We start from the raw sequence: 25941 nt of genomic DNA on the forward strand, positions 1-25941 counted from the left end.
TATGGGCAGTATCATGGTGAGAGTGTGTGGGTCATTAAATATGGGCAGTATCATGGTGAGAGTGTGTGGGTTATTAAATATGGGCAGTATCATGGTGAGAGTGTGTGGGTTATTGAATATGGGCAGTATCATGGTGAGAGTGTGTGGGTTATTGAATATGGGCAGTATCATGGTGAGAGTGTGTGGGTTATTGAATATGGGCAGTATCATGGTGAGAGTGTGTGGGTTATTAAATATGGGCAGTATCATGGTGAGAGTGTGTGGGTTATTAAATATGGGCAGTATCATGGTGAGAGTGTGTGGGTTATTAAATATGGGCAGTATCATGGTGAGAGTGTGTGGGTTATTAAATATGGATGGTATCACAGTGAGTGAGTTGGCTTTTAAATATAGACAATATCACAGTGACTGTGAGAGTGCAATTAAATATCGACAGCATCATAGTGACTGTGAGTGGATTGATAAATATGGATGGTATTACACTGAGTGTGAGTGTGCTATTAAATAGGATGGTATCACAGTGAGTGTGACTGGGCTATTAAATATGTACAGTATCAGAGTGAGTTTTAAAAAATTCATTCATGAGATGTGGGTGTCGCTGGCGAGGCCAGCATTTATTGCCCATCCCTGATTGCCCTTGAGAAGGTGGTGGTGAGCCGCCACCTTGAACCGCTGCAGTCCGTGTGGTGAGTAAGTGTACTCACTTTGGTTGACCTAGTTAGGTCATTGAAGCGCTTCCTGCACTGGATCCAGGTGCGGGAGATATGGCTGGTGCTGGTGACCTCCTCTGCCACCTCGAGCCAAGCCTTCTTGGCGGCAGAGGCAGGCCACTTCCTCCCGTTCGCTGGGTAGAAGACATCCCTCCTCCTCCTCACCCCATCCAGTAGCACCTGGAGTGAGGTGTCAATGAATCTAGGAGCAGCCTTTCCCCTGGGTTGCTCCTTTGTGCTGGGTTTTTGCTGCAGGAGCAGCCATTGGAGAACTGCCCCCTTTAAATAGAACTCCTCCAGCAGACAGCCTGTGATGCGGGTGCGCAGTCCGCCCGCTGCGCAGGTTTCCGACGGCAAACCCGGAAGCCACGTTAAGTGGCTCCAATTTACCCGCGATCACGTGGGGAACGGACAGATCTTATTGGGCGGGTGACACGTGCCCAATTGCACCCCCCGATGCCATCCTGCCTTCCCGCTAATATCGGGGCCAAGGGTGTGGGCTATTAAATATGGTCGGTATCACTGTGAGTGTGAGTGAGCAAATAAATATGGACCTTATCACACTGAGTGTGAGTGGACTGATAAATATGGACGATATTACAGTGAGTGTGAGTGGACTGATAAATATGGACGATATTACAGTGAGTGTGAGTGCACTATTAAATTTGGGCAGTATCATAGTGGGTGTGAATGGGTTAATATGGACGTTATCACAGTGAGTGTGAGTGGGCCATTAAATATAGATAGTATCAGCATGAGTGTGAGTGGGCTATTAAATATGGACGGTAGAACAGTGAGTGTGAATTTGTTATTAAATATGGACTGTATCACAGTGTGAGTGGACTGTTAAATATGGTTGTTCTCACAGTGAGCGTGAGTGGGCTGTTAATTGTGAACCTTATCACAGTGAGAGTGAGTGGGCTATTAAATATAGAGGGTATCACACAGAGTGTGAGTGGGCTATTAAATATAGAGGGTATCACACAGAGTGTGAGTGGGCTATTAAATATAGAGGGTATCACACAGAGTGTGAGTGGGCTATTAAATATAGAGGGTATCACACAGAGTGTGAGTGGGCTATTCTATTTGGATGATATCACGGTGAGTGTGAAGGGCTATTAAATATGGACAGCATCACAGTGAGTGTGAGTGGGTTATTGAATATGGACGTTATCACACTGAGTGTGAGTGGACTGAAATATGGACAGCATCACAGTGGGTGAGTGTGTTATTAAATGTGGATCGTATCACAGTGAGTGTGAACGGGCTATTGAATATGGATGGTATCACAGTAAGTGTGAGTGGGCTATTAAATATGGATGGTATCACAGTAAGTGTGAGTGGGCTATTAAATATGGACGGTATTAAAGTGAGTGAGAGTGTTCTATTAAATATGGACGGTATTACAGTGAGTGAGAGTGGGCTATTAAATATGGACGGTATTACAGTGAGTGAGAGTGGGCTATTAAATATGGTTGTTCCCACAGTGAGCGTGAGTGGGCTGTTAATTAAGGACCGTATCATAGTGATTGTGAGTGTGCTATTAAACGTGGATGATATCACACTGAGTGTGAGTGGGCTATTAAATATGAGTGGTAAGGCAGTGAATGTGAGTGGGCTATTAAATAAGAACGATATCACAGTGAGAGTGAGTGCTATTAAATATGGATGATGTCGCAGTGAGTGAGAGTGGGCTATTAAATGTGGACAATATCACAGTGAGTGTGCTATTAAATATGGACCGTATTACAGTGAGTGAGAGTGGGCTATTAAATATAGACGGTATTACAGTGAGTGAGAGTGGGCTATTAAATATAGATGGTATGACAGTGAGTGAGTGTGGTATTAAATATAGACGGTATTACAGTGAGTGAGAGTGGGCTATTAAATATGGACGATATTACAGTGAGTGAGAGTGGGCTATTAAATATGGACGGTATGACAGTGAGTGAGAGTGGGCTATTAAATATAGACGGTATGACAGTGAGTGAGAGTGGGCTATTAAATATAGACGGTATGACAGTGAGTGAGAGTGGGCTATTAAATATGGACGGTATCACAGTGAGTGAGAGTGGGCTATTAAATATAGACGGTATTACAGTGAGTGAGAGTGGGCTATTAAATATGGACGGTATTACAGTGAGTGAGAGTGTTCTATTAAATATAGACGGTATTACAGTGAGTGAGAGTGGGCTATTAAATATAGACGGTATTACAGTGAGTGAGAGTGGGCTATTAAATATAGACAGTATTACAGTGAGTGAGAGTGGGCTATTAAATATAGACAGTATTACAGTGAGTGAGAGTGGGCTATTAAATATAGACGGTATTACAGTGAGTGAGAGTGGGCTATTAAATATAGACGGTATTACAGTGAGTGAGAGTGGGCTATTAAATATAGACAGTATTACAGTGAGTGAGAGTGGGCTATTAAATATAGACGGTATTACAGTGAGTGAGAGTGTTCTATTAAATATAGACGGTATTACAGTGAGTGAGAGTGGGCTATTAAATATAGACGGTATTACAGTGAGTGAGAGTGGGCTATTAAATATGGACGGTATTACAGTGAGTGAGAGTGGGCTATTAAATATAGACAGTATTACAGTGAGTGAGAGTGGGCTATTAAATATAGACGGTATTACAGTGAGTGAGAGTGGGCTATTAAATATGGACGGTATTACAGTGAGTGAGAGTGGGCTATTAAATATGGACGTTATTACAGTGAGTGTGAGTGGGCTATTAAATATAGACGGTATTACAGTGAGTGAGAGTGGGCTATTAAATATAGACGGTATTACAGTGAGTGAGAGTGGGCTATTAAATATAGACGGTATTACAGTGAGTGAGAGTGGGCTATTAAATATAGACGGTATTACAGTGAGTGAGAGTGGGCTATTAAATATAGACGGTATTACAGTGAGTGAGAGTGTTCTATTAAATATGGACGGTATTACAGTGAGTGAGAGTGGGCTATTATATATAGACGGTATTACAGTGAGTGAGAGTGGGCTATTAAATATGGACGGTATTACAGTGAGTGAGAGTGGGCTATTAAATATAGACGGTATTACAGTGAGTGAGAGTGGGCTATTAAATATAGACGGTATTACAGTGAGTGAGAGTGGGCTATTAAATATAGACGGTATTACAGTGAGTGAGAGTGGGCTATTAAATATAGACGGTATTACAGTGAGTGAGAGTGTTCTATTAAATATGGACGGTATTACAGTGAGTGAGAGTGGGCTATTAAATATGGACGGTATTACAGTGAGTGAGAGTGGGCTATTAAATATAGACGGTATTACAGTGAGTGAGAGTGGGCTATTAAATATGGACGATATTACAGTGAGTGTGAGTGGGCTATTAAATATAGACGGTATTACAGTGAGTGTGAGTGGGCTATTAAATATGGACGGTATTACAGTGAGTGTGAGTGGGCTATTAAATATAAACGGTATTACAGTGAGTGAGAGTGGGCTATTAAATATAGACGGTATTACAGTGAGTGAGAGTGTTCTATTAAATATGGACGGTATTACAGTGAGTGAGAGTGGGCTATTAAATATAGATGGTATTACAGTGAGTGAGAGTGGGCTATTAAATATAGACGGTATTACAGTGAGTGTGAGTGGGCTATTAAATATAGACGGTATTACAGTGAGTGAGAGTGGGCTATTAAATATGGACGGTATTACAGTGAGTGAGAGTGGGCTATTAAATATAGACGGTATTACAGTGAGTGAGAGTGGGCTATTAAATATAGACGGTATGACAGTGAGTGAGAGTGGGCTATTAAATATAGACGGTATTACAGTGAGTGAGAGTGGGCTATTAAATATAGACGGTATTACAGTGAGTGAGAGTGGGCTATTAAATATGGACGATATTACAGTGAGTGAGAGTGGGCTATTAAATATGGACGGTATCACAGTGAGTGAGAGTGGGCTATTAAATATAGACGGTATGACAGTGAGTGAGTGGGCTATTAAATATGGATGATATCACAGTAAGTGTGAGTGGGCTATTAAATATGGATGGTATCACAGCCAAACACTGTCTTATTGAATCTTGATGATCTTATTGAAACGTATAAAATGCTTGACATGGTGGATGCTGAGAGGCTGTTTCTCCTGGCTGGGGAGTCTAGAATGAGGGGGTCATTGTCTCAAGATAAGGGGTCGGCCATTTAAGACCGAAATGAGGAAAAATGTCTTCACTCAGAGGGTTGTGAATCTTTGGAATTCTCTACCCCAGAGGGCTGTTAATGCTCAGTCGTTGAGTAGATTCAAGACTAAGATCGATAGATTTTTGGACACATAGGGAATCAGGGGATATGGGGATAGGGCGGGAATGTGGAATTGAGTAGATCAGCCACGAATGGCGGAGCAGGCTAGAGGGGCCGTACGGCCTACTCCCGCTTCTATTTCTTATGTTATTATATACTTATTCTCAAAGATACACTTTCAACTGAGGAGGAACTGCTAAAGTCGTCACGAGCAGGAACCCTGGCTGAATTTTCTCATTCCCTCACCCAGGGACTGAGGCCAGTTAGTTTGCCCATTGCAGCCTTAGCTAAGATCAGCTTAATTCAGAACAGGCCAAGGATCGACCCAGTGACCTTTCCAGCCTGTGTATGTTAGTACCACACTGGGGAGAAGGAAGTGATGGTTTTAAGGAGGATGCCCAACACTTGCTTTCCTCTCGACTCCAATGGCATTGACATTTTCTTCCAAATAACGCTCGTTACCTTAGGTGTCAGCTGTGGTTCAGTGGGTAGCACTCTTGCCTCTGAGTCAGAAGGTCATGGGTTCAAGTCCTCACTCTAAGAGACTTGAGCACAAAATCCAGGCTGAAACTCCCAGTGGAGTGCTGCACTATCAGAGGTGCTGTCTTTCAGATGAGATGTTAAACCAAGGCTCTGTCTGCTCTTTCCATTGGATGTAAAAGATCCCATAGCACTGTTTCAAAGAAGAGCAATGGAGTTCTTCCTGGTCAATATTTATCCCTCAACCAACATCACTAAAATAGATGATCTGGTCATTATCACATTGCTGTTTGTGGGATCTTGCTGTGCACAAATTGGCTGCTACATTACAACAGTGTCTACACTTCAAAAGTACTTCATAGGCTGTAAAGCACTTTGGGATGTCCTGAGGTTGTAAAAGGCACTATATAAATGCAAGTTCTTTGTTTCTTTCTACCAGATGATTTTTGACTGGAACTAGAAAGAAAGGTGTGTAGTGACTGAGACATGGGGGATCCTGACAGTAGGGTTGCCAACCCTCCAGGATTGCCCTGGAGTCTCCAGCAACTGAAGATTAATCTCCAGGACACTGCGGTGAGCAAACCTGGGAGGAAAATCATAGGGACGTTGAAGAAAATGGTGGTTTTTTTTCATTTTCTTTGAACGCTTCTGTTTATTAGTTATAAAAATATCAGATGGGAAAAAAGGCAGGAGGTCATGTGATGAAACCTCCAGGATGACATTTAACATGAATTGGCAACGCTACCTGACAGATGTTCTGTCACTTTGAAAGTGAAAGATCTACTACTCTGTGAGATGCTTCAGCTTGCAGCCCTGCAGAGAACTGACAATATTCTTCCAGCGATGGCTACACTTAAACACCAGTCAAAACTCAACCCAGGTAGGGTGAATACTAAAGTAAGCTGCTGTTATGTAAATCTATAAGAAGTCCCTAAGTAACGTACAAGCTGCAGAGATGAGGGACTTCAATTATGTGGAGAGATTGGAGAAGCTGGGATTGTTCTCCTTAGAGCAGAGAAGGTTAAGGGGAGATTTGATAGAGGTATTCAAAATCATGAACGGTTTTGATCGAGTAAATAAGGAGAAACTGTTTCTGGTGGCAGGAGGGTCAGTAACCAGAGGACACAGATTTAAGATCATTGGCAAAAGAACTTGAGGTGAGATGAGGAGAAATGTTTTTACACAGCGAGTCTGGAATGCACTGCCTGAAAGGGTGGTGGAAGCAGATTCAATAATAACTTTCAAAAGGGAATTGGATAAATACTTGAAAAGGAAAAAATTTCAGGGCTATGGGGAAAGAACGGGGGCAGTTGGACTAAACAGATAGCTGTTTCAAAGAGCCGGCACAGGCAAGATGGGCTGAATGGCCTCTTTCTGTGCTGTAACATTCTATGATTCTAGTGTTGGTCTATAATTAGGCCTTTTAAGTACTAAAAAAGCTATTCTAGTCTCTGTCTACAGTAAGACCCTTCTGTGTCTAGAATCAACCTTATGGTATGACTCTTATGTAATACACAAGTGCAAAAGTGTCAGTCTACAGTAAGGGAGTGCCTTGTGGCAGTGTGCCATTCCTATCTGGGTGTGGAGGAACATATTTTAGGGAGACCTATCACCTGCCTTTGGTTTGCACGTTTCCTGACAGATTTGTGGATCAGGATTGACGGAGACCAAGAACCTGGGACAGCCCAGAATATCCTGTTCTCCGGCTGCCGAGGGAAGCACGTGCGGGAGAGGCTGCAAAAAGGGAGTCAAACAGAAATAAGATTGTATATGCAAAATGAAAAACTCCCTCATCCAAATAGTTGTGGTAGCTCCACCCAAAATCAGCATAACAAGCCCAGTTTCCAAGGGAAATCCCAATATAAAGATTTATTAGTCTTTGTGTTTTGGAGCTAAATGTTTTATTCCTATTGATTTGTGCTCATACTGCAGCATATTCAGTGCCCCTATGGGTAATTCACACGTGTCCTATGTCACATACCAACATGGCAGCCAATTGGCACACAGCAGTTTCACAACAGGTTGTGTTATATAAAGGCAAATTCTTTCTTTATGTTTGTATTGCTAATTATTCTCATTCTTGTGTTCAAATCCCTCCAAGGCCTCGCCCCTCCCTATCTCTGTAACCTCCTCCAGCCCTATAACCCTCTGAGATCTCTGTGTTCCTCTAATTCTGGCCTCTTGCGCATCCCCCATTCCCTTCGCCCCATCGTTGGTGGCCATGCCTTCAGCTGTCTAGGCACCAAGCTCTGGAATTTCCTCCTTAAAACTCTCTCTCCTTCTTTAAGACACTCCTTAAAACCACTTCTATGACGACCTGTACGAATATCTCCTTATGTGGCTCGGTGTCAAATTTTTGTCTGATGACGCCCTGTGAAGTGCCTTGGGACGTTTTACTACATTAACAGCGCTATATACTACGGAAGATGGTGTCAGCCTTGGCTCAGTGGTGTCACTCTTGCCTCTGAGTCAGAAGGTTGTGGGTTTAAGTCCCACTCCAGAGACTTGAGCACAAAATCTAGGCTGACACTCCAGTGCAGTACTGAGGGAGTGCTGCCTGTCGGAGGTGCCGTCTTTTGGATGAGACGTTAAACCGAGGTCACGTCTGCCCTCTCAGGTGGATGTAAAATATCCCATGGCACTATTCGCAGAAGAGTTCTCCCCAGTCCCTGGTCAACATCTATCCCTCAACCAATACCTAAAAACAGATTATCTGGTCATTATCACATTACTGTTTGTGGGACCTTGCTGTGTGGAAATTGGCTGCTGCGTTTCCTACATTACAACAGTGACTACATTTCAAAAGTACTTCATTGGCTGTAAAGCACTTTAGGATGTACTGAGGTTGTGAAAGGCGCTATATAAATGCAAGTCTTTCTTTTTTTTTCTTTATATACCTGCAAATTGTTGTTGTTGTTGCTGGGGAAGGAGTCTATTGCTGTGAGACACGTGTGACCATGTCAAGAGGGAGTCTATTGCTGTGAGACACATGTGACCATGTCAAGAGGGAGTCTATTGCTGTGAGACACATGTGACCATGTCAAGAGGGAGTCTATTGCTGTGAGACACGTGTGACCATGTTAAGAGGGAGTCTATTGCTGTGAGACACGTGTGACCATGTCAAGAGGGAGTCTATTGCTGTGAGACACACGTGACCATGTCAAGAGGGAGTCTATTGCTGTGAGACACGTGTGACCATGTTAAGAGGGAGTCTATTGCTCCTGAACACTCTCCAGTAACTCCGACTGGTGTGAGCACGTGGGGACAGAGGGTGTGGACTGGATAGAGCTCGGCCCTCGCACTCGATCCTGAATATTGACCACTCGGGTGCAATACTGGAAGGCACCCTGTGTCCACTGAACCGTACTCCAGCTGGGGTCAGAGCCTTCAGGAAAGGAGAGAAAACCGACAGAGGAAGACTTAACAAGATATATAATTTTAATAAGAACCAACTCGTCTCATTCCACATTCAGGAGGAAGGCGCGATCGATCTGCCAACTCTTTCTTACCGTACGGATATCTGGTGATGTCATTCGGCTTTAGCGGGAGCTCTGTTAACACCTTGGGGACTGAGAGTGCGGCTAATCTGGGACTGGGATTGGGGCAGATTCTTCGAGTAGCGTCAGAGCCCGGTAACAGCACCAGTTGCCTCAGTAACCCCTGCAGCACAACAGATGGAGCAGTTTTAGAATCTTTATTATTCCTCCCCCTTATTCACCCTCCTGCCCTCCCCTCCTTTACCACGTGTACTTCATATCACTGGTCGGGGGTCCACTGCTCCCTTCCTCGTGGACCCTCTCCACTTTTATTGAGCAGCTAACTAGGGCAACTCGCCCCACTGACGTCTGCTGAGTGCCCTCCTCCCCCGCCCCCCCCCGTCACAGAAGAACAGAGCAGTGTTATTCAACGTTCAATTCGAACTGGATGTTATTGAGAGATGAAAGCCTTGAGGGTTTGTTCCTATTGTAACTTTTTTTTTCAAAAACGGCCAGGGATTTTTTTCTCTAGAAAAGAGACGGCCGAGGAACGACCAGATTATGAAGGGGTTCAATCGGGTACACGTAGGGAAGACGTTTCCACTTGTGGGGGGCCATAAATATAAGATAGTCACTAATAAATCCATTGAGGAATTCAGGAGAAACTTCTTTACTCAGAGAGTGGTGAGAATCTAGAACTCGCTACCACATGGAGTGGTTGAGGCGAATAACAGATAAATTTAAGGGGAAGCTGCATGAGGGAGAAAGGAATGGAAGGTAATGCTGATGGGGTTAGATGAAGTAGGATGGGAGGAGGCTCATGTGGAGCATAAACGCTGGCACAGACCAGTTGGACCGAATGGCCTGTTTCTGTGCTGTAAATTCTATGTAATTTTTGCCTCGATCACATGTGTGGTGATCTGGAAAAGCGGATTGTCGACCTGTTATTAAAACCTGCCTGATTTTCAACAAAGTGATGAAAATCGGTCGGCTTCTAAACTGGGAGGGCTGCCAGATCTCCGCCCATGTGGTTGAGGCAAAACTTTACTCCTTCAAGTTTTAAATGTAGTTCCTATGGTTGAGAAAGGGCCCCATCTCTCTTCCTGTTCCCGCCTGCATATTTACCATTGCCTGTACAATACATGAACCGGCATTTAATTTAGTATTTAACATTTCCACTTGATCAGAACCCATCCACCATCTTAAACATCCACTCTCTCCAGCACCGGTGCACCATGACTGCAGTGTGTACTATCTATGGGATCATTGCTGCAACTTGCCGAGGCTTTTTCGGCAGCACCTCCCTAATCCGTGACCTCCACCACCTAGAAGGGCAAAGGCAGCAGGTGCATGGGAACAACACCACCTCCCAGTTCCCCTCCAAGTCACACACAATCTTGCATATATATCACCGTTCCTTTATCGTCGCTGAGTCAAAATCCTGGAACTCCCTTCCTAACATCACTGTGGGAGAACCTTCACCACACGGACTGCAGCAGTTCAAGAAGAAGGCCCACCACCACCTTCTCAAGGGCAACTAGGGGTGGGCAATAAATGCCGGCCTTGCCAGCGACACCCATATCCCCATATCCCAAGAACGATTAACAAGAAACTGCTGCCAAACATCAGGCATGGATTGGCACCAGCAAGTCTTGTGTGGTATTGGCATGATATTAGATAATGGGAAATTCTTGAGTGCACAGACGACATTGTCAGAACGATCTCATGTACAATCCTTGTGCTTTGCTTCTCTCACATAGGGTGGAATATCGCCATATATATTTCAGTGGCATAACTTTGTAAAATCATTTTCTCATGACAGCAAACCCACTGGCAGCTTTTGTTTTGAAGATGTATACGAAATGTAAGGTTACAAAGCACTTTTTGTTTTAAAGTTGTATCCATTTTCTTCTGGGACTTGAGTTTAAAGGCAGCCTAGGCTGACAAATTTCCTTTAAGGCAGGAAGTGCCCCTTCGACTCAGTTCATATGGACGTGGGGTCCACAACATGAAATGGGCCTCATTTGGCCCGAATTTGACAACCCACAAGAAGGGCTGGAGTGGGACTGGAGGGACTAGACTGGTACAGTGTGTTGGTTCACAGAATGACAGTCGAACTCGCCATTCAAAGATGGGCAAAGGTTCTGCTTCTCTCCATGTGTTCAACTCCCCATTTACCGCAATACCTCAAAAAAACAAGATAATCACAACCTTAAGGGATTTATATACCACAGCTAACAATATATTTAAACACTGGGAAATCACTCATTTTAAATAATGCTCAGATTGTTTCAAACTGTACTTTGTAAAAGCAGATCTCTCCGGTGTAACAGGTGTTTGTGTGAGGACTCTGTTACACTGTCCCCGTCTCTCTCCTGTATTGTGTGAGGACTCTGTTACACTGTCCCCGTCTCTCTCCTGTATTGTGTGAGGAGTCTGTTACACTGTCCCTGTCTCTCTCCTGTATTGTGTGAGGAGTCTGTTACACTGTCCCCGTCTCTCTCCTGTATTGTGTGAGGAGTCTGTTACACTGTCCCCGTCTCTCTCCTGTATTGTGTGAGGACTCTGTTGCACTGTCCCCGTCTCTCTCCTGTATTGTGTGAGGACTCTGTTACACTGTCCCCGTCTCTCTCCTGTATTGTAACAGACTCCTCACACAATACAGGAGAGAGACGGGGACAGTGTAACAGAGTCCTCACACAATACAGGAGAGAGACGGGGACAGTGTGTGAGGACTCTGTTACACTGTCCCTGTCTCTCTCTTGTATTGTGTGAGGACTCTGTTACACTGTCCCCGTCTCTCTCCTGTATTGTAACAGACTCCTCACACAATACAGGAGAGAGACGGGGACAGTGTGTGAGGACTCTGTTACACTGTCCCTGTCTCTCTCTTGTATTGTGTGAGGACTCTGTTACACTGTCCCCGTCTCTCTCCTGTATTGTAACAGACTCCTCACACAATACAGGAGAGAGACGGGGACAGTGTAACAGAGTCCTCACACAATACAGGAGAGAGACGGGGACAGTGTAACAGAGTCCTCACACAATACAAGAGAGAGACGGGGACAGTGTAACAGAGTCCTCACACAATACAGGAGAGAGACGGGGACAGTGTGTGAGGACTCTGTTACACTGTCCCCGTCTCTCTCCTGTATTGTGTGAGGAGTCTGTTACACTGTCCCCGTCTCTCTCCTGTATTGTGTGAGGACTCTGTTACACTGTCCCCGTCTCTCTCCTGTATTGTGTGAGGAGTCTGTTACACTGTCCCCGTCTCTCTCTTGTATTGTGTGAGGACTCTGTTACACTGTCCCCGTCTCTCTCCTGTATTGTGTGAGGACTCTGTTACACTGTCCCCGTCTCTCTCTTGTATTGTGTGAGGAGTCTGTTACACTGTCCCCGTCTCTCTCTTGTATTGTGTGAGGACTCTGTTACACTGTCCCCGTCTCTCTCCTGTATTGTGTGAGGACTCTGTTACACTGTCCCCGTCTCTCTCTCCTGTATTGTGTGAGGAGTCTGTTACACTGTCCCTGTCTCTCTCCTGTATTGTGTGAGGACTCTGTTACACTGTCCCCGTCTCTCTCCTGTATTGTGTGAGGACTCTGTTACACTGTCCCCGTCTCTCTCCTGTATTGTGTGAGGACTCTGTTACACTGTCCCCGTCTCTCTCCTGTATTGTGTGAGGACTCTGTTACACTGTCCCCGTCTCTCTCTCCTGTATTGTGTGAGGAGTCTGTTACACTGTCCCTGTCTCTCTCCTGTATTGTGTGAGGACTCTGTTACACTGTCCCCGTCTCTCTCCTGTATTGTGTGAGGACTCTGTTACACTGTCCCCGTCTCTCTCCTGTATTGTGTGAGGAGTCTGTTACACTGTCCCCGTCTCTCTCCTGTATTGTGTGAGGAGTCTGTTACACTGTCCCCGTCTCTCTCCTGTATTGTGTGAGGAGTCTGTTACACTGTCCCCGTCTCTCTCTTGTATTGTGTGAGGACTCTGTTACACTGTCTCCGTCTCTCTCCTGTATTGTGTGAGGAGTCTGTTACACTGTCTCCGGGTCTCTCTTGTATTGTGTGAGGAGTCTGTTACACTGTCCCCATCTCTCTCCTGTATTGTGTGAGGAGTCTGTTACACTGTCCCTGTCTCTCTCTTGTATTGTGTGAGGAGTCTGTTACACTGTCCCCATCTCTCTCCTGTATTGTGTGAGGAGTCTGTTACACTGTCTCCGTCTCTCTCCTGTATTGTGTGAGGACTCTGTTACACTGTCCCCGTCTCTCTCTTCTATTGTGTGAGGAGTCTGTTACACTGTCCCCGTCTCTCTCCTGTATTGTGTGAGGACTCTGTTACACTGTCCCCGTCTCTCTCTTGTATTGTGTGAGGACTCTGTTACACTGTCCCCGTCTCTCTCCTGTATTGTAACAGACTCCTCACACAATAGAGAGAGACAGGGACAGTGTAACAGAGTCCTCACACAATAGAGAGAGACGGGGACAGTGTAACAGAGTCCTCACACAATACAGGAGAGAGACGGGGACAGTGTAACAGACTCCTCACACAATAGAAGAGAGAGACGGGGACAGTGTAACAGAGTCCTCACACAATACAGGAGAGAGACGGAGACAGTGTAACAGACTCCTCACACAATACAGGAGAGAGATGGGGACAGTGTAACAGAGTCCTCACACAATACAGGAGAGAGACGGAGACAGTGTAACAGAGTCCTCACACAATACAGGAGAGAGATGGGGACAGTGTAACAGAGTCCTCACACAATACAGGAGAGAGACGGGGACAGTGTAACAGAGTCCTCACACAATACAGGAGAGAGACGGGGACAGTGTAACAGAGTCCTCACACAATACAGGAGAGAGACGGAGACAGTGTAACAGAGTCCTCACACAATACAGGAGAGAGATGGGGACAGTGTAACAGACTCCTCACACAATAGAGAGAGACGGGGACAGTGTAACAGAGTCCTCACACAATACAGGAGAGAGACGGGGACAGTGTAACAGAGTCCTCACACAATACAGGAGAGAGACGGGGACAGTGTAACAGACTCCTCACACAATACAGGAGAGAGACGGGGACAGTGTAACAGAGTCCTCACACAATACAAGAGAGAGACGGGGACAGTGTAACAGAGTCCTCACACAATACAGGAGAGAGACGGGGACAGTGTAACAGAGTCCTCACACAATACAGGAGAGAGAGGGGGACAGTGTAACAGACTCCTCACACAATACAGGAGAGAGACGGGGACAGTGTAACAGACTCCTCACACAATACAGGAGAGAGACGGGGACAGTGTAACAGACTCCTCACACAATACAGGAGAGAGACGGGGACAGTGTAACAGAGTCCTCACACAATACAGGAGAGAGACGGGGACAGTGTAACAGACTCCTCACACAATACAAGAGAGAGACGGGGACAGTGTAACAGAGTCCTCACACAATACAGGAGAGAGACGGGGACAGTGTAACAGAGTCCTCACACAATACAGGAGAGAGACAGGGACAGTGTAACAGAGTCCTCACACAATACAGGAGAGAGACGGGGACAGTGTAACAGAGTCCTCACACAATACAGGAGAGAGACGGGGACAGTGTAACAGACTCCTCACACAATACAGGAGAGAGACGGGGACAGTGTAACAGACTCCTCACACAATACAGGAGAGAGACGGGGACAGTGTAACAGAGTCCTCACACAATACAGGAGAGAGACGGGGACAGTGTAACAGACTCCTCACACAATACAAGAGAGAGACGGGGACAGTGTAACAGACTCCTCACACAATAGAGAGAGACGGGGACAGTGTAACAGAGTCCTCACACAATACAGGAGAGAGACGGGGACAGTGTGTGAGGACTCTGTTACACTGTCCCCGTCTCTCTCTCCTGTATTGTGTGAGGAGTCTGTTACACTGTCCCTGTCTCTCTCCTGTATTGTGTGAGGACTCTGTTACACTGTCCCCGTCTCTCTCCTGTATTGTGTGAGGACTCTGTTACACTGTCCCCGTCTCTCTCCTGTATTGTGTGAGGACTCTGTTACACTGTCCCCGTCTCTCTCCTGTATTGTGTGAGGAGTCTGTTACACTGTCCCCGTCTCTCTCCTGTATTGTGTGAGGAGTCTGTTACACTGTCCCCGTCTCTCTCCTGTATTGTGTGAGGAGTCTGTTACACTGTCCCCGTCTCTCTCCTGTATTGTGTGAGGAGTCTGTTACACTGTCCCCGTCTCTCTCTTGTATTGTGTGAGGAGTCTGTTACACTGTCCCCGTCTCTCTCCTGTATTGTGTGAGGACTCTGTTACACTGTCCCCGTCTCTCTCCTGTATTGTGTGAGGACTCTGTTACACTGTCCCCGTCTCTCTCTTGTATTGTGTGAGGACTCTGTTACACTGTCCCCGTCTCTCTCCTGTATTGTGTGAGGACTCTGTTACACTGTCCCCGTCTCTCTCCTGTATTGTGTGAGGAGTCTGTTACACTGTCCCCGTCTCTCTCCTGTATTGTGTGAGGACTCTGTTACACTGTCCCCGTCTCTCTCTTGTATTGTGTGAGGACTCTGTTACACTGTCCCCGTCTCTCTCTTGTATTGTGTGAGGACTCTGTAATCTGTTATCCAGCTCTCAGTCAGACAGAAAAATAGAAACTAGTGGAAATACACAGCAGGTCACTCAGCATCTGAAAAGAGAAAAGACAAGTGATTTTTTTCAGGTGCAGTCCTTTGATGGAAGGTGAAGGGCATATTCCTGAAACATGAACCTGTCTAGTCTCTGTACAGAGGCAGGTTCTGTTTTTATTTCTGATTTCCAATATTTGTCTTTCTTTCATTATTTGTATTTCACAGTCAGAGAGGTTTGTGCACTTTGACCTTGAACTGTACACTTCCCCCTTACACCTACTGAAAACAATCCCTTCCGTCTCCTCCTGTTCCCGATGTAGAATCGAGATCTCGCTGTGTTTAAATCTTCAGGGAAAGGAATGTCCAGAAACCTGTGGAAAGGACAGCTCTGTTTTAGACACAGGTAAAACGTAACAACGTCCCAGACAGAGAGAGCAGACAGGTAAAACATAACAACGTCCCAGACAGAGAGAGCAGACAGGTAAAACGTAATAACGTCCCAGACAGAGAGAGCAGACAGGTAAAACGTAACAACGTCCCAGACAGAGAGAGCAGACAGGTAAAACGTAATAACGTCCCAGACAGAGAGCAGACAGGTAAAACGTAACAACGTCCCAGACAGAGAGAGCAGACAGGTAAAACGTAATAACGTCCCAGACAGAGAGCAGACAGGTAAAACGTAACAATGTCCCAGACAGAGAGAGCAGACAGGTGAAGTGTAACAACATCCCAGACAGAGAGAGCAGACAGGTGAAGCGTAACAACATCCCAGACAGAGAGAGCAGACAGCTAGATGTAACAATGTCCCACAGAGAGAGTGAACGGACAGGCAAAACGTAGAAACGTCCCAGAGAGAGAGAGCAGACAGGTAAAACGTGGAAACATCCCAGAGAGAGCGAGAGCAGGCAGGTTAAACGTAGCAACGTCCCAGAAAGCAGACAGGTAAAACTTAGCAACGCCCCAGAGAGAGAGCAGACAGGTAAAACGTAGAAACATCCCAGAGAGAGCGAGAGCAGGCAGGTTAAACGTAGCAATGTCCCAGAGACACAGCAGACAGGTAAAACGTAGCAACGTCCTACAAAGAGAGAGCAGAGACTCAGTTGTAAATGCCAGGAGTTCGACTCTCTCAGAGATGGAGATCGGAGTCTTCTTTACTGGAGGAATCGCACTCCTCCTTCCACAATTAGCACTGTCACCTGTCACTCACTCTGGGGTAGATTCTCGTCTTCGCTGGCTGGAGGGGTCGCGGTGGGGGGGAAGGTGGGTACTTGGGCTGAACTGATCGCTCCCCCACCTCCATAGGCCCAGCCCCACTGATCATAGAATCATAAAAAGTTACGGCACTGAAGGAGGCCGTTCGGCCCATCGTGTCCATGCCGGCCGAAAAAGAGCTATCCAGCTTAATCCCAATTTCCAGCACTTGGTCTGTAGCCCTGTAGGTTACGGCACTTCAAGTGCACATCCAAGTACTTTTTAAATGAGTTGAGGGTTTCTGCCTCCTCCACCCTTTCAGGCAGAGAGTTCCAGACCCCCACCACCCTCTGGGTGAAAAAATTTCTCCTCAGCTCCCCTCTAATCCTTCTACCAATTACTTTAAATCTATGCCCCCTGGTTATTGACCTCTCTGCCAAGAGAAATAGGTCCTTCCTATCCACTCCCGACATAATTTTATATACCTCAATTAAATCTCCACTCAGCCTCCTTTGTTCCAAAGAAAACAACCCCAGCCTATCCAATCTTTTCTCATAGCCAAAATTCTCCAACATCCTTGTAAATCTCCTCTGTACTCTCTCTAGTGCAATCACATCTTTCCTGTAATGTGGTGACCAGAATCGTACGCAGTACTCAAGCTGTGGCCTAACCGATGTTTTATACAGTTCTAGCATAATCTCCCTGCTCTTATATTCTATGCATCTGGTAAGAAAAGAATGGATTCCACATGCCTTTTTAACCATCTTATCTACCTGTCCTGCTACCTTCAGGGATCTGTGGACATGCACTTCAAGGTCCCTTTCTTCCTCTACACCTCTCAGTATCCTCCCATTTATTGTGTATTCCCTTGCCTTGTTTGCCCTTCCCAAATGCGTTTCCTCACACTTCTCTGGATTGAATTCCATTTGCCACTTTTCTGCCCATCTGACCAGTCCATTGATATCTTCCTGCAGTCTACAGCTTTCCTCCTCACTGTCAACCACATGGCCAATTTTTGTGTCATCTGCAAACTTCTTGATCAAGCCCCCCACATTCAAGTCCAAATTGTTAATATATACCACAAAAAGCAAGGGGCCTAGTACTGAGCCCTGTGGAACCCCACTGGAAACAGCCTTCCAGTCTCAAAAAGACTCATCAACCATTACCCTTTGCTTCCTGCTACCTTCCCTTGGATCTCATGGGATTTTACTTTTTTGACCGGTCTGCCATGTGGGACCTTGTGAAAAGCTTTGCTAAAATCCACGTAGAATACATCAAACGCGTTACCCTCATCGACTTCCTTGTTACCTCATCAAAAAATTCAATCAAGTTAGTCAGACACGACCGTCCCTTAAATCCATGCTGACTGTCCTTGATTACTCTGTGCCTTTCTAAATGACGATTTATGCTGTCCCTAAGAATCGATTCCAATAATTTGCCCACCACCGAGATTAGACTGACTGGCCTGTAATTACTCGGTCTATCTCTTTCTCCCTTTTTAAACAACGGTACAACATTAGCAGTCCTCCGGCACCATGCCTGTAGCCAGAGAGGATTGGAAAATGATGGTCAGAGCCTCCACTCGAGTCACCTAATCTAATCCCGCTCTCCCACTTGTTCCCCATTCCCTTTAACATTCCTCTAAATCAAGCAACTAACTCCCTTTTAAAAATAATTTATGAGACCCTCCCATTTGCGGCAAAGAACGCAGCAAATCCTAATCACCCTCTGGATAAAGATTGTTTGCTCCAACCTCCTGATCGCCCAGGGAACAGCCGATTCCAGGGATCTGTGAGCCACCACTCGACATCTGTGCTTTTGAGATCCCTTTTCCCCAGACTCGCGGACCCAGCTACTTGAGCCCATGCTACCAGGCTACGAGAAACAGGTTTATCAGCAGCAGTCATTGGAGAAAGCACAGATTTTTAGTTTGGTAAAGGAGTCAGGCTCTTCAGGGAAAGATGGAGGAACAGCCATCTTTCCCTGAAGAAGGACGTGATGATCCATTTCAATGCAACTTAAGTTGTTGAATGTTTTCATTGAAGGCGGCGGCCCTTTAAAAACTTCATAGGAACAGCAGTAGGCCATTCAGCCCTTTGAGCCTGTTCCACCATTCAATCAAATCATGGCTGAGCTGTATCTTTACTCCATTTACCCGCCTTGGTTCCATATCCCATAATACCCTTGCCTAACAAAAATCTATCAATCTCAGTTTTGAAATTGTCAATTGACCCCCAGCCTCAACAGCTTTTTGGGCAGAATGTTCCAGATTTCCACTACCCTTTGTGTGAAGAAGTGCTTCCTGACATCACCCCTGAATGACCCAGCTCTAATTTTAAGGTTATGTCCCCTTGTTCTGGACTCGCCCACCAGAGGAACTAGTTTCTCTCTATCTACCCTATCAAATCCTTTAATCATCTTAAATACCTCAATTAGATCACCCCTTAATCTTCTATACTCATGGGAATAAAAGCCTAGTCTATGCAACCTGTCCTCATCATTTCAGGAAAAAAATCCATTGACCCTGAATCTCCAGCTCTGACCTCCGCAGGAGATGGGCAGAACTCGCGGGGAAACCACGTGACGGTCATACCTCTCCGCCACTTCGAACGTGGGGGGAGGGGAGGAGTTGAGAATTACTCACATGTCTATAGGGTGGCAGCAGTCCACGGTGAGAGACACAAAATCGCCCGATACAGCCAGCACCAAGGTGTGCCAGCGCCGATCGGCCAGGTAGACATCTCTGAACGTGACTCGCTTCTTGTGACTGTAGGGGATGTCACCGTGGGAGAACTCAAGATGGAGCTTGTTAGATGAGATCCTCAGCCCCAGCAGCATGTGGTTCGAGTTTTCTTGGAGCAAAGTGAAGATGTATTCGTTTTTCTGGAAAGCAAATGGAATTGTTGGATAAGAACATAAGATTTTCAATTCGCAGGAAAAGTCCACTAGACCCCCTTTTGATAGATCAACCCCAGCTACTCACTTTCTCACCATTGTGTCAGTCCTGGCTCAGTGGGTGCCACTCTCATTTCTGAGTCAGAGGTCGCAGCTTCGAGTCCCACTCCAGAGACTTGAGCCCAAAATCTAGGCTGACACTCCCAGTGCAGTACTGAGGGAGTGCCGCACTGTCGGAGGTGCTAGCTTTCGGATGAGATGTTAAGCCGAAGCTCCATCTGCCTCTGAGGTGGACATAAATGATCCCATGGCATTATTTCGAAGAAAAGCAGAGGAGTTTTTCCCAGAGTTCTGGTCAATATTTATCCCTTAAAGGGACCGCTGCAGGTCACCACCAAAAAGATAAGTTTTTAAAAAATATTTGCCTGAATATCTAGCTGGGAGTTGCAGGAGTGCTTCTCCAGGCTCCACTACAGTCTTACAGGGGAATTTAGCCAGTGAGTGGCACAGTTGTACCAATCTTGCACACCATCCCAACTTGGAAATATATCACCGTTCCTTCATCGTCACTGGGTCAAAATCCTGGAACTCCCTTCCTAACAGCACTGTGGGAGAACCTTCACCACACGGACTGCAGCGGTTCAAGAAGGCGGCTCACCACCACCTTCTCAAGGGCAATTAGGGATGGGCAATAAATGCCGGCCTTGCCAGCGACGCCCACATCCCATGAACGAATAAAAAAGATCAGTATTGTGCTGGCTTCAATTCCCAGTCTACGCTGAACGAGGTAATCTCACCTGGAGTGGCAGGTAGGGTCTCCACAACTGACCTGGGACATCCCTGGTATGTGTCCCTCAGCCAATCACAGCTTCAACTACAGGAGTCAGAGGAGGAGCCTTGCTGCTCTAATCTTTACATGTAACGAGAGGGTTGCCAATCCTCCTGGATTGACCCCGAGTCTCCAGGAATTAAAGACTAATCTCCTGGACACTGCTGCGAGCAAACCAGGAGAAAAATCATAGGGGCGTTATCAAAAATTGGGTGTATTTTTTCATTTTCTTTGCACACTTTTGTTTATTAGCTATAAAAATATTGGAGGTGGGGTAAAAAAAGGCTGTTTGACCAGTCAAGAATCATCCAATCGGGTAACAAAAAGGGGAATTTAAATCCCCCAGGACGGGCAGGAGAGGGTCGGTTGGTGGAGGGGCGGGGGGTGGGGTTAAGTTGGTAAATATGTGAAACCCGACCCCAACCTACCGCGAACGCAGCCACTTCCAGTTTAACCGGGGCGGGTTTGGGGGGTTGGGCGAGTAAGCTGCTCTCGAGAGGCGGGTCGGTAATTATAATATTTAAATGAGGCTCCGTTCCTCAGATTTTAGCAGCCATTTGAATTAAATGGCTGCAGGCTGGGTTTTCCAGGATTCGGGAAACCCGACAGCTGAAGGGAGGCGAGGACTGCCGGATCCAGCAGGTAAATGCTTTTCCAGCACTGCAGGTGGGCCAGGAGGAGCAGGGGTGCTTCCCCCACAAAGCTCCTCGAACAAACCTGCCGCATTCTCTCCCTCCCCGTGATCTCCAGAAACCCCCCCCCTCTCCCACAACGATCCCATGTCCAGACACCCCACCCCCCCAACCCCGAGGATTTGGGTGTCCTTGTACACGAAACACAGAAAGTTAACATGCAGGTACAGCAAGCAATTAGGAAGACAAATGGTATGTTGGCCATTCTTGCAAGGGGGTTGGAGTAGAAGAGTAAGGAAGTCTTACTATAATTGTACAGGGCTTTGGTGAGACCACACCCGGTGTACAGTGTGCAGTTTTAGTCTCCTTATCTAAGGAAGGATATACTTGCCTTAGAGGCGGTGCAACAAAGGTTCACTAAATTAATTCCTGGGATGAGAGGGTTGTCCTATGAAGAGAGGTTGAGTAGAATGGGCCTATACTCTCTGGAGTTTAGAAGAATGAGAGGTGATCTCATTGAAACATATAAGATTCTGAGGGGGCTTGACAGGGTAGTGTCTGAGAGGCGATTTCCCCGGCTGGAGAGTCTAGAACTAGGAGGCACAGTGTCAGGATAAGGGGTCGGCCATTTAAGACTGAGATAAGGAGAGATTTCTTCACTCAGAGGGTTGTGAATCTTTGGAATTCTCTACCCCAGAGGACTGTGGATGCTGAGTCATTGAGTATATTCAAGGCTGAGATTGTTAGATTTTTGGACGCTAAGAGAATTGAGGGACATGGGGATTGGGGGTGAAGGTGGAGTTGAGGTTGAAGATCAGCCATGATCTGATTGAATGGTGGAGCAGACTCGAGGGGCCGTATGGTCTACTCCTGCTCCTATTTCTTATGCATCTCCAGAACACCTCCGCCGCGATCCGAACTCCAAACCCCTCCTCCCCACGATCCGAACTCCAGACCCCTGTCCCCCCCACGATCCGAACTCCAGACCCCTCCCCTCCCCACGATCCGATCTCCAGACCCAACCGTCCCCACGATCCGATCTCCAGACCCCTGTCCCCCCCACGATCCGAACTCCAGACCCCTCCCCTCCCCACGATCCGATCTCCAGACCCCTGTCCCCCCCACGATCCAATCTCCAGACCCTCTCCTCCCCACGATCTGATCTCCAGACCCCTCCCCACGATCCGATCTCCAGACCCTCTCCTCCCCACGATCCGATCTCCAGACCCTCTCCCCCCCACGATCCGATCTCCAGACCCTCTCCCCCCCACGATCCGATCTCCAGACCTCTCCCCACGATCCGATCTCCAGACCCTCTCCGCCCCAGGATCCGAACTCCAGACCCCTCTCCCCCCCACGATCCAAACTCCAGACCCCTCTCCCCCCCACGATCCGATCTCCAGACCCCTCTCCCCCCCACGATCCGATCTCCAGACCCTCTCCCCGCCACGATCCGATCTCCAGACCCTCTCCTCCCCACGATCCGATCTCCAGACCCCTCCCCCACGATCCGATCTCCAGACCCTCCCGTCCCCACGATCCGATCTCCAGACCCCTCCCCCACGATCCGATCTCCAGACCCCTCCCCCACGATCCGAACTCCAGACCCCTCTCCCCCCCACGATCCAAACTCCAGACCCCTCTCCCCCCCACGATCCGAACTCCAGACCCTCTCCCCCCCCACGATCCGATCTCCAGACCCCTCCCCCCACGATCCGATCTCCAGACCCTCCCCTCCCCACGATCCGATCTCCAGACCCCTCCCCACGATCCGATCTCCAGACCCCTCTCCTCCCCACAATCCGATCTCCAGACCCCCCCCCCACCACGATCCGATCTCCAGACCCTCTCCCCCCCCACGATCCGATCTCCAGACCCCTCCCCATGATCCGATCTCCAGACCCTCTCCTCCCCACAATCCGATCTCCAGACCCCTCCCCCCCCACGATCCGATCTCCAGACCCCTCTCCCCCCCACGATCCGATCTCCAGACCCTCTCCTCCCCACGATCCGATCTCCAGACCCCTCCCCACGATCCGATCTCCAGACCCCTCTCCCCCCCACGATCCGATCTCCAGACCCTCTCCTCCCCACGATCCGATCTCCAGACCCTCTCCCCCCCACGATCCGATCTCCAGACCCCCCACGTTTTCTCATTCCCCCGTGATCTATTTCTCTCTCCCTCACTCCATCCTCTCTGGTCCCCGGCTGCTGCCTTCTACAGCAGGCTTTCTCGCCCGGCAATGCCCAGCCTCTCGATCTGGCTGGCTGCCGGGTGGGAAACTGACCACAATAACTCTCCTGCCATTAAATGCGGCAGGACCTCCGCCTATCCTGCATTTCCGAATTTCCTGGCTGCTGACAGTCGCCCTGCTCCATCCCCGCCTCCCCGTAAATATCGGGGTCAAAGAGTCTATTTGCTTTCCAATTTTTGCAGTAAGACGGGGCACTGCGAGGATGGACGTGTCGGCCAACCAATGGCGTGAGTGTGGGGTCGAGGCAGGTGGAGGCGAGAGGTCATGTGATGAAACCTCCACAGACAGAAAACAGTGTATGGATAAACGGGTCATTGTCAGGTTGACAGGCTGTAACTAGTGGGGTACTGCAAGGATCAGTGCTTGGGCCTCAGCTATTTACAATCTATATTAATGACTTAGATGAAGGGACTGAGTGTAATGTATCCAAGTTTGCTGACGACACAAAGCTCGGTGGGAAAGTAAGCTGTGAGGAGGACACAAAGAGTCTGCAAAGGGATATCGACAGGTTAAGTGAGTGGGCAAGAAAGTGGCAGATGGAGTATAGTGTGGAGAAATGTGAGGTTATTCACTTTGGTAGGAAGAATAGAAAAACAGAATATTTTTGAAATGGTGAGAAACTATTGAATGTTGGTGTTCAGAGAGATTTGGGCGTCCTTGAACAAGAAACACAGAAAGTTAACATGCAGGTACTGCAAGCTATGAGGAAGGCAAATGGTATGTTAGCCTTTATTGCAAGGGGGTTGGAGTACAAGAGTAAGGAAGTCTTACTATAATTGTACAGGGCTTTGGTGAGACCTCACCTGGAGTACTGTGTACAGTTTTGGTCTCTTTATCTAAGGAAGGATATACTTGCCTTGGAGGTGGTGCAATGAAGGTTCATTAGATTAATTCCTGGGATGAGAGGGTTGTCTTATCGGGACAGATTGAGTAAAATGGGCCTATATTCTCTGTAGTTTAGAAGAATGAGAGGTGATCTCATTGAAACATTTAAGATTCTGAGGGGACTTGACAGGGTAGATGCTGAGAGGTTGTTTCCCCTGGCTCGAGAGTCTAGAACTAGGGGGCAAAGTCTCAGGATAAGGGATCGGCCATTTAAGACTGAGATGAGGAGGAATTTCTTCACTCAGAGGGTTGTGAATCTTTGGCATTCTCTACCCCAGAGGACTGTGAATGCTCAGTCGTTGAGTATATTCAAGGCTGAGATCGATTTTTGGACTCTAAGGGAATCAAGGGATATGGGGATCGGGCGTGAAAGTGGAGTTGAGGTTGAAGATCAGCCATGATCTGATTGAATGGTAGAGCAGACTCGAGGGGCCGGATGGCCTACTCATGCTCCTATTTCTTATGTTCTTCTGAATACCTCCAAGCAGATTTGGCAACCCTATAATTAACAGGTTGTCCCAGAAATATTAGTGCAAGGACAACTCGAAATGATTCTGCACCAAAGTGTGTCTCTGTAATATCACTCTTACTTCACCTTTAAACAAGACCCAGTTCCAGTTTTCTTAGCAATAACACAGCGTTGTTACATGACTAAGCAAAATGTTAAAGTATTGCACCAACCCAGCTCAATAATATCCCAATGGTTGTGTCCTGTACCTTTGATGTCATGCTGTTCACTTTCAGTGTGATGACGATGGAGAATTCGGCTGGGAAGTAGTTGCAGATTTTGAAGATGAGCGAGGCTGAGAAACTAACTCTTTTCAGATCCGTACTGAGTCGCAGCCCACGGGCTCCACGCTCCTGGACCATCCGGACTGCAGTCATCTTCGTCCAAGGGACTTCAATGATTTCCGACAAGAGATCCAATGGTTCCAAATCTAAAGAGGCATTGGCATTACTGATAAAAATCAGAACCCATCGACACACGGACTGGACGTAATTACACCACTGCAAACTGTCACTTCAGCATCGTCTCAATTAATGGGAGCATCAAAACACCGCCCCACCCACACCCACACACACGTCAAAACTCCGCCCCACCCACACACACACACACGTCAAAACACCGCCCCACCCACACCCACACACACGTCAAAACTCCGCCCCACCCACACCCACACACACGTCAAAACACCGCCCCACCCACACCCACACACACGTCAAAACTCCGCCCCACCCACACCCACACACACGTCAAAACTCCGCCCCACCCACACCCACACACGTCAAAACTCCGCCCCACCCACACCCACACACACGTCAAAACTCCGCCCCACCCACACCCACACACGTCAAAACACCGCCCCACCCACACCCACACACACGTCAAAACTCCGCCCCACCCACACCCACACACACGTCAAAACTCCGCCCCACCCACACACACACACGTCAAAACTCCGCCCCACCCACACACACACACGTCAAAACACTGCCCCACCCACACCCACACACACGTCAAAACTCCGCCCCACCCACACACACACACGTCAAAACTCCGCCCCACCCACACCCACACACACGTCAAAACTCCGCCCCACCCACACCCACACACGTCAAAACACCGCCCCACCCACACCCACACACACGTCAAAACTCCGCCCCACCCACACCCACACACA

At 47.4% G+C, this 25941-nt stretch overlaps 1 protein-coding gene across 1 annotated transcript in view; it reads right to left on the reverse strand.

Annotated features, from left to right (window-relative positions):
• tspearb (thrombospondin-type laminin G domain and EAR repeats b) overlaps window positions 1-25941 on the reverse strand; it is a 194627-nt gene that overhangs the window by 100037 nt on the left and 68649 nt on the right. Inside the window, exons 2-5 of the mRNA XM_067988225.1 lie at window positions 24977-25197; window positions 19408-19646; window positions 15853-15943; window positions 8988-9138 (exon numbers count right to left, since the gene is read on the reverse strand). Coding sequence (XP_067844326.1) covers window positions 8988-9138; window positions 15853-15943; window positions 19408-19646; window positions 24977-25197 — 702 coding nt within the window. The remainder of the gene's footprint in view (window positions 1-8987; window positions 9139-15852; window positions 15944-19407; window positions 19647-24976; window positions 25198-25941) is intronic.

This window comes from Heptranchias perlo, chromosome 7 (genome assembly GCF_035084215.1).
Source record: "Heptranchias perlo isolate sHepPer1 chromosome 7, sHepPer1.hap1, whole genome shotgun sequence".
NCBI classification, from domain to species: Eukaryota; Metazoa; Chordata; class Chondrichthyes; order Hexanchiformes; family Hexanchidae; genus Heptranchias; species Heptranchias perlo.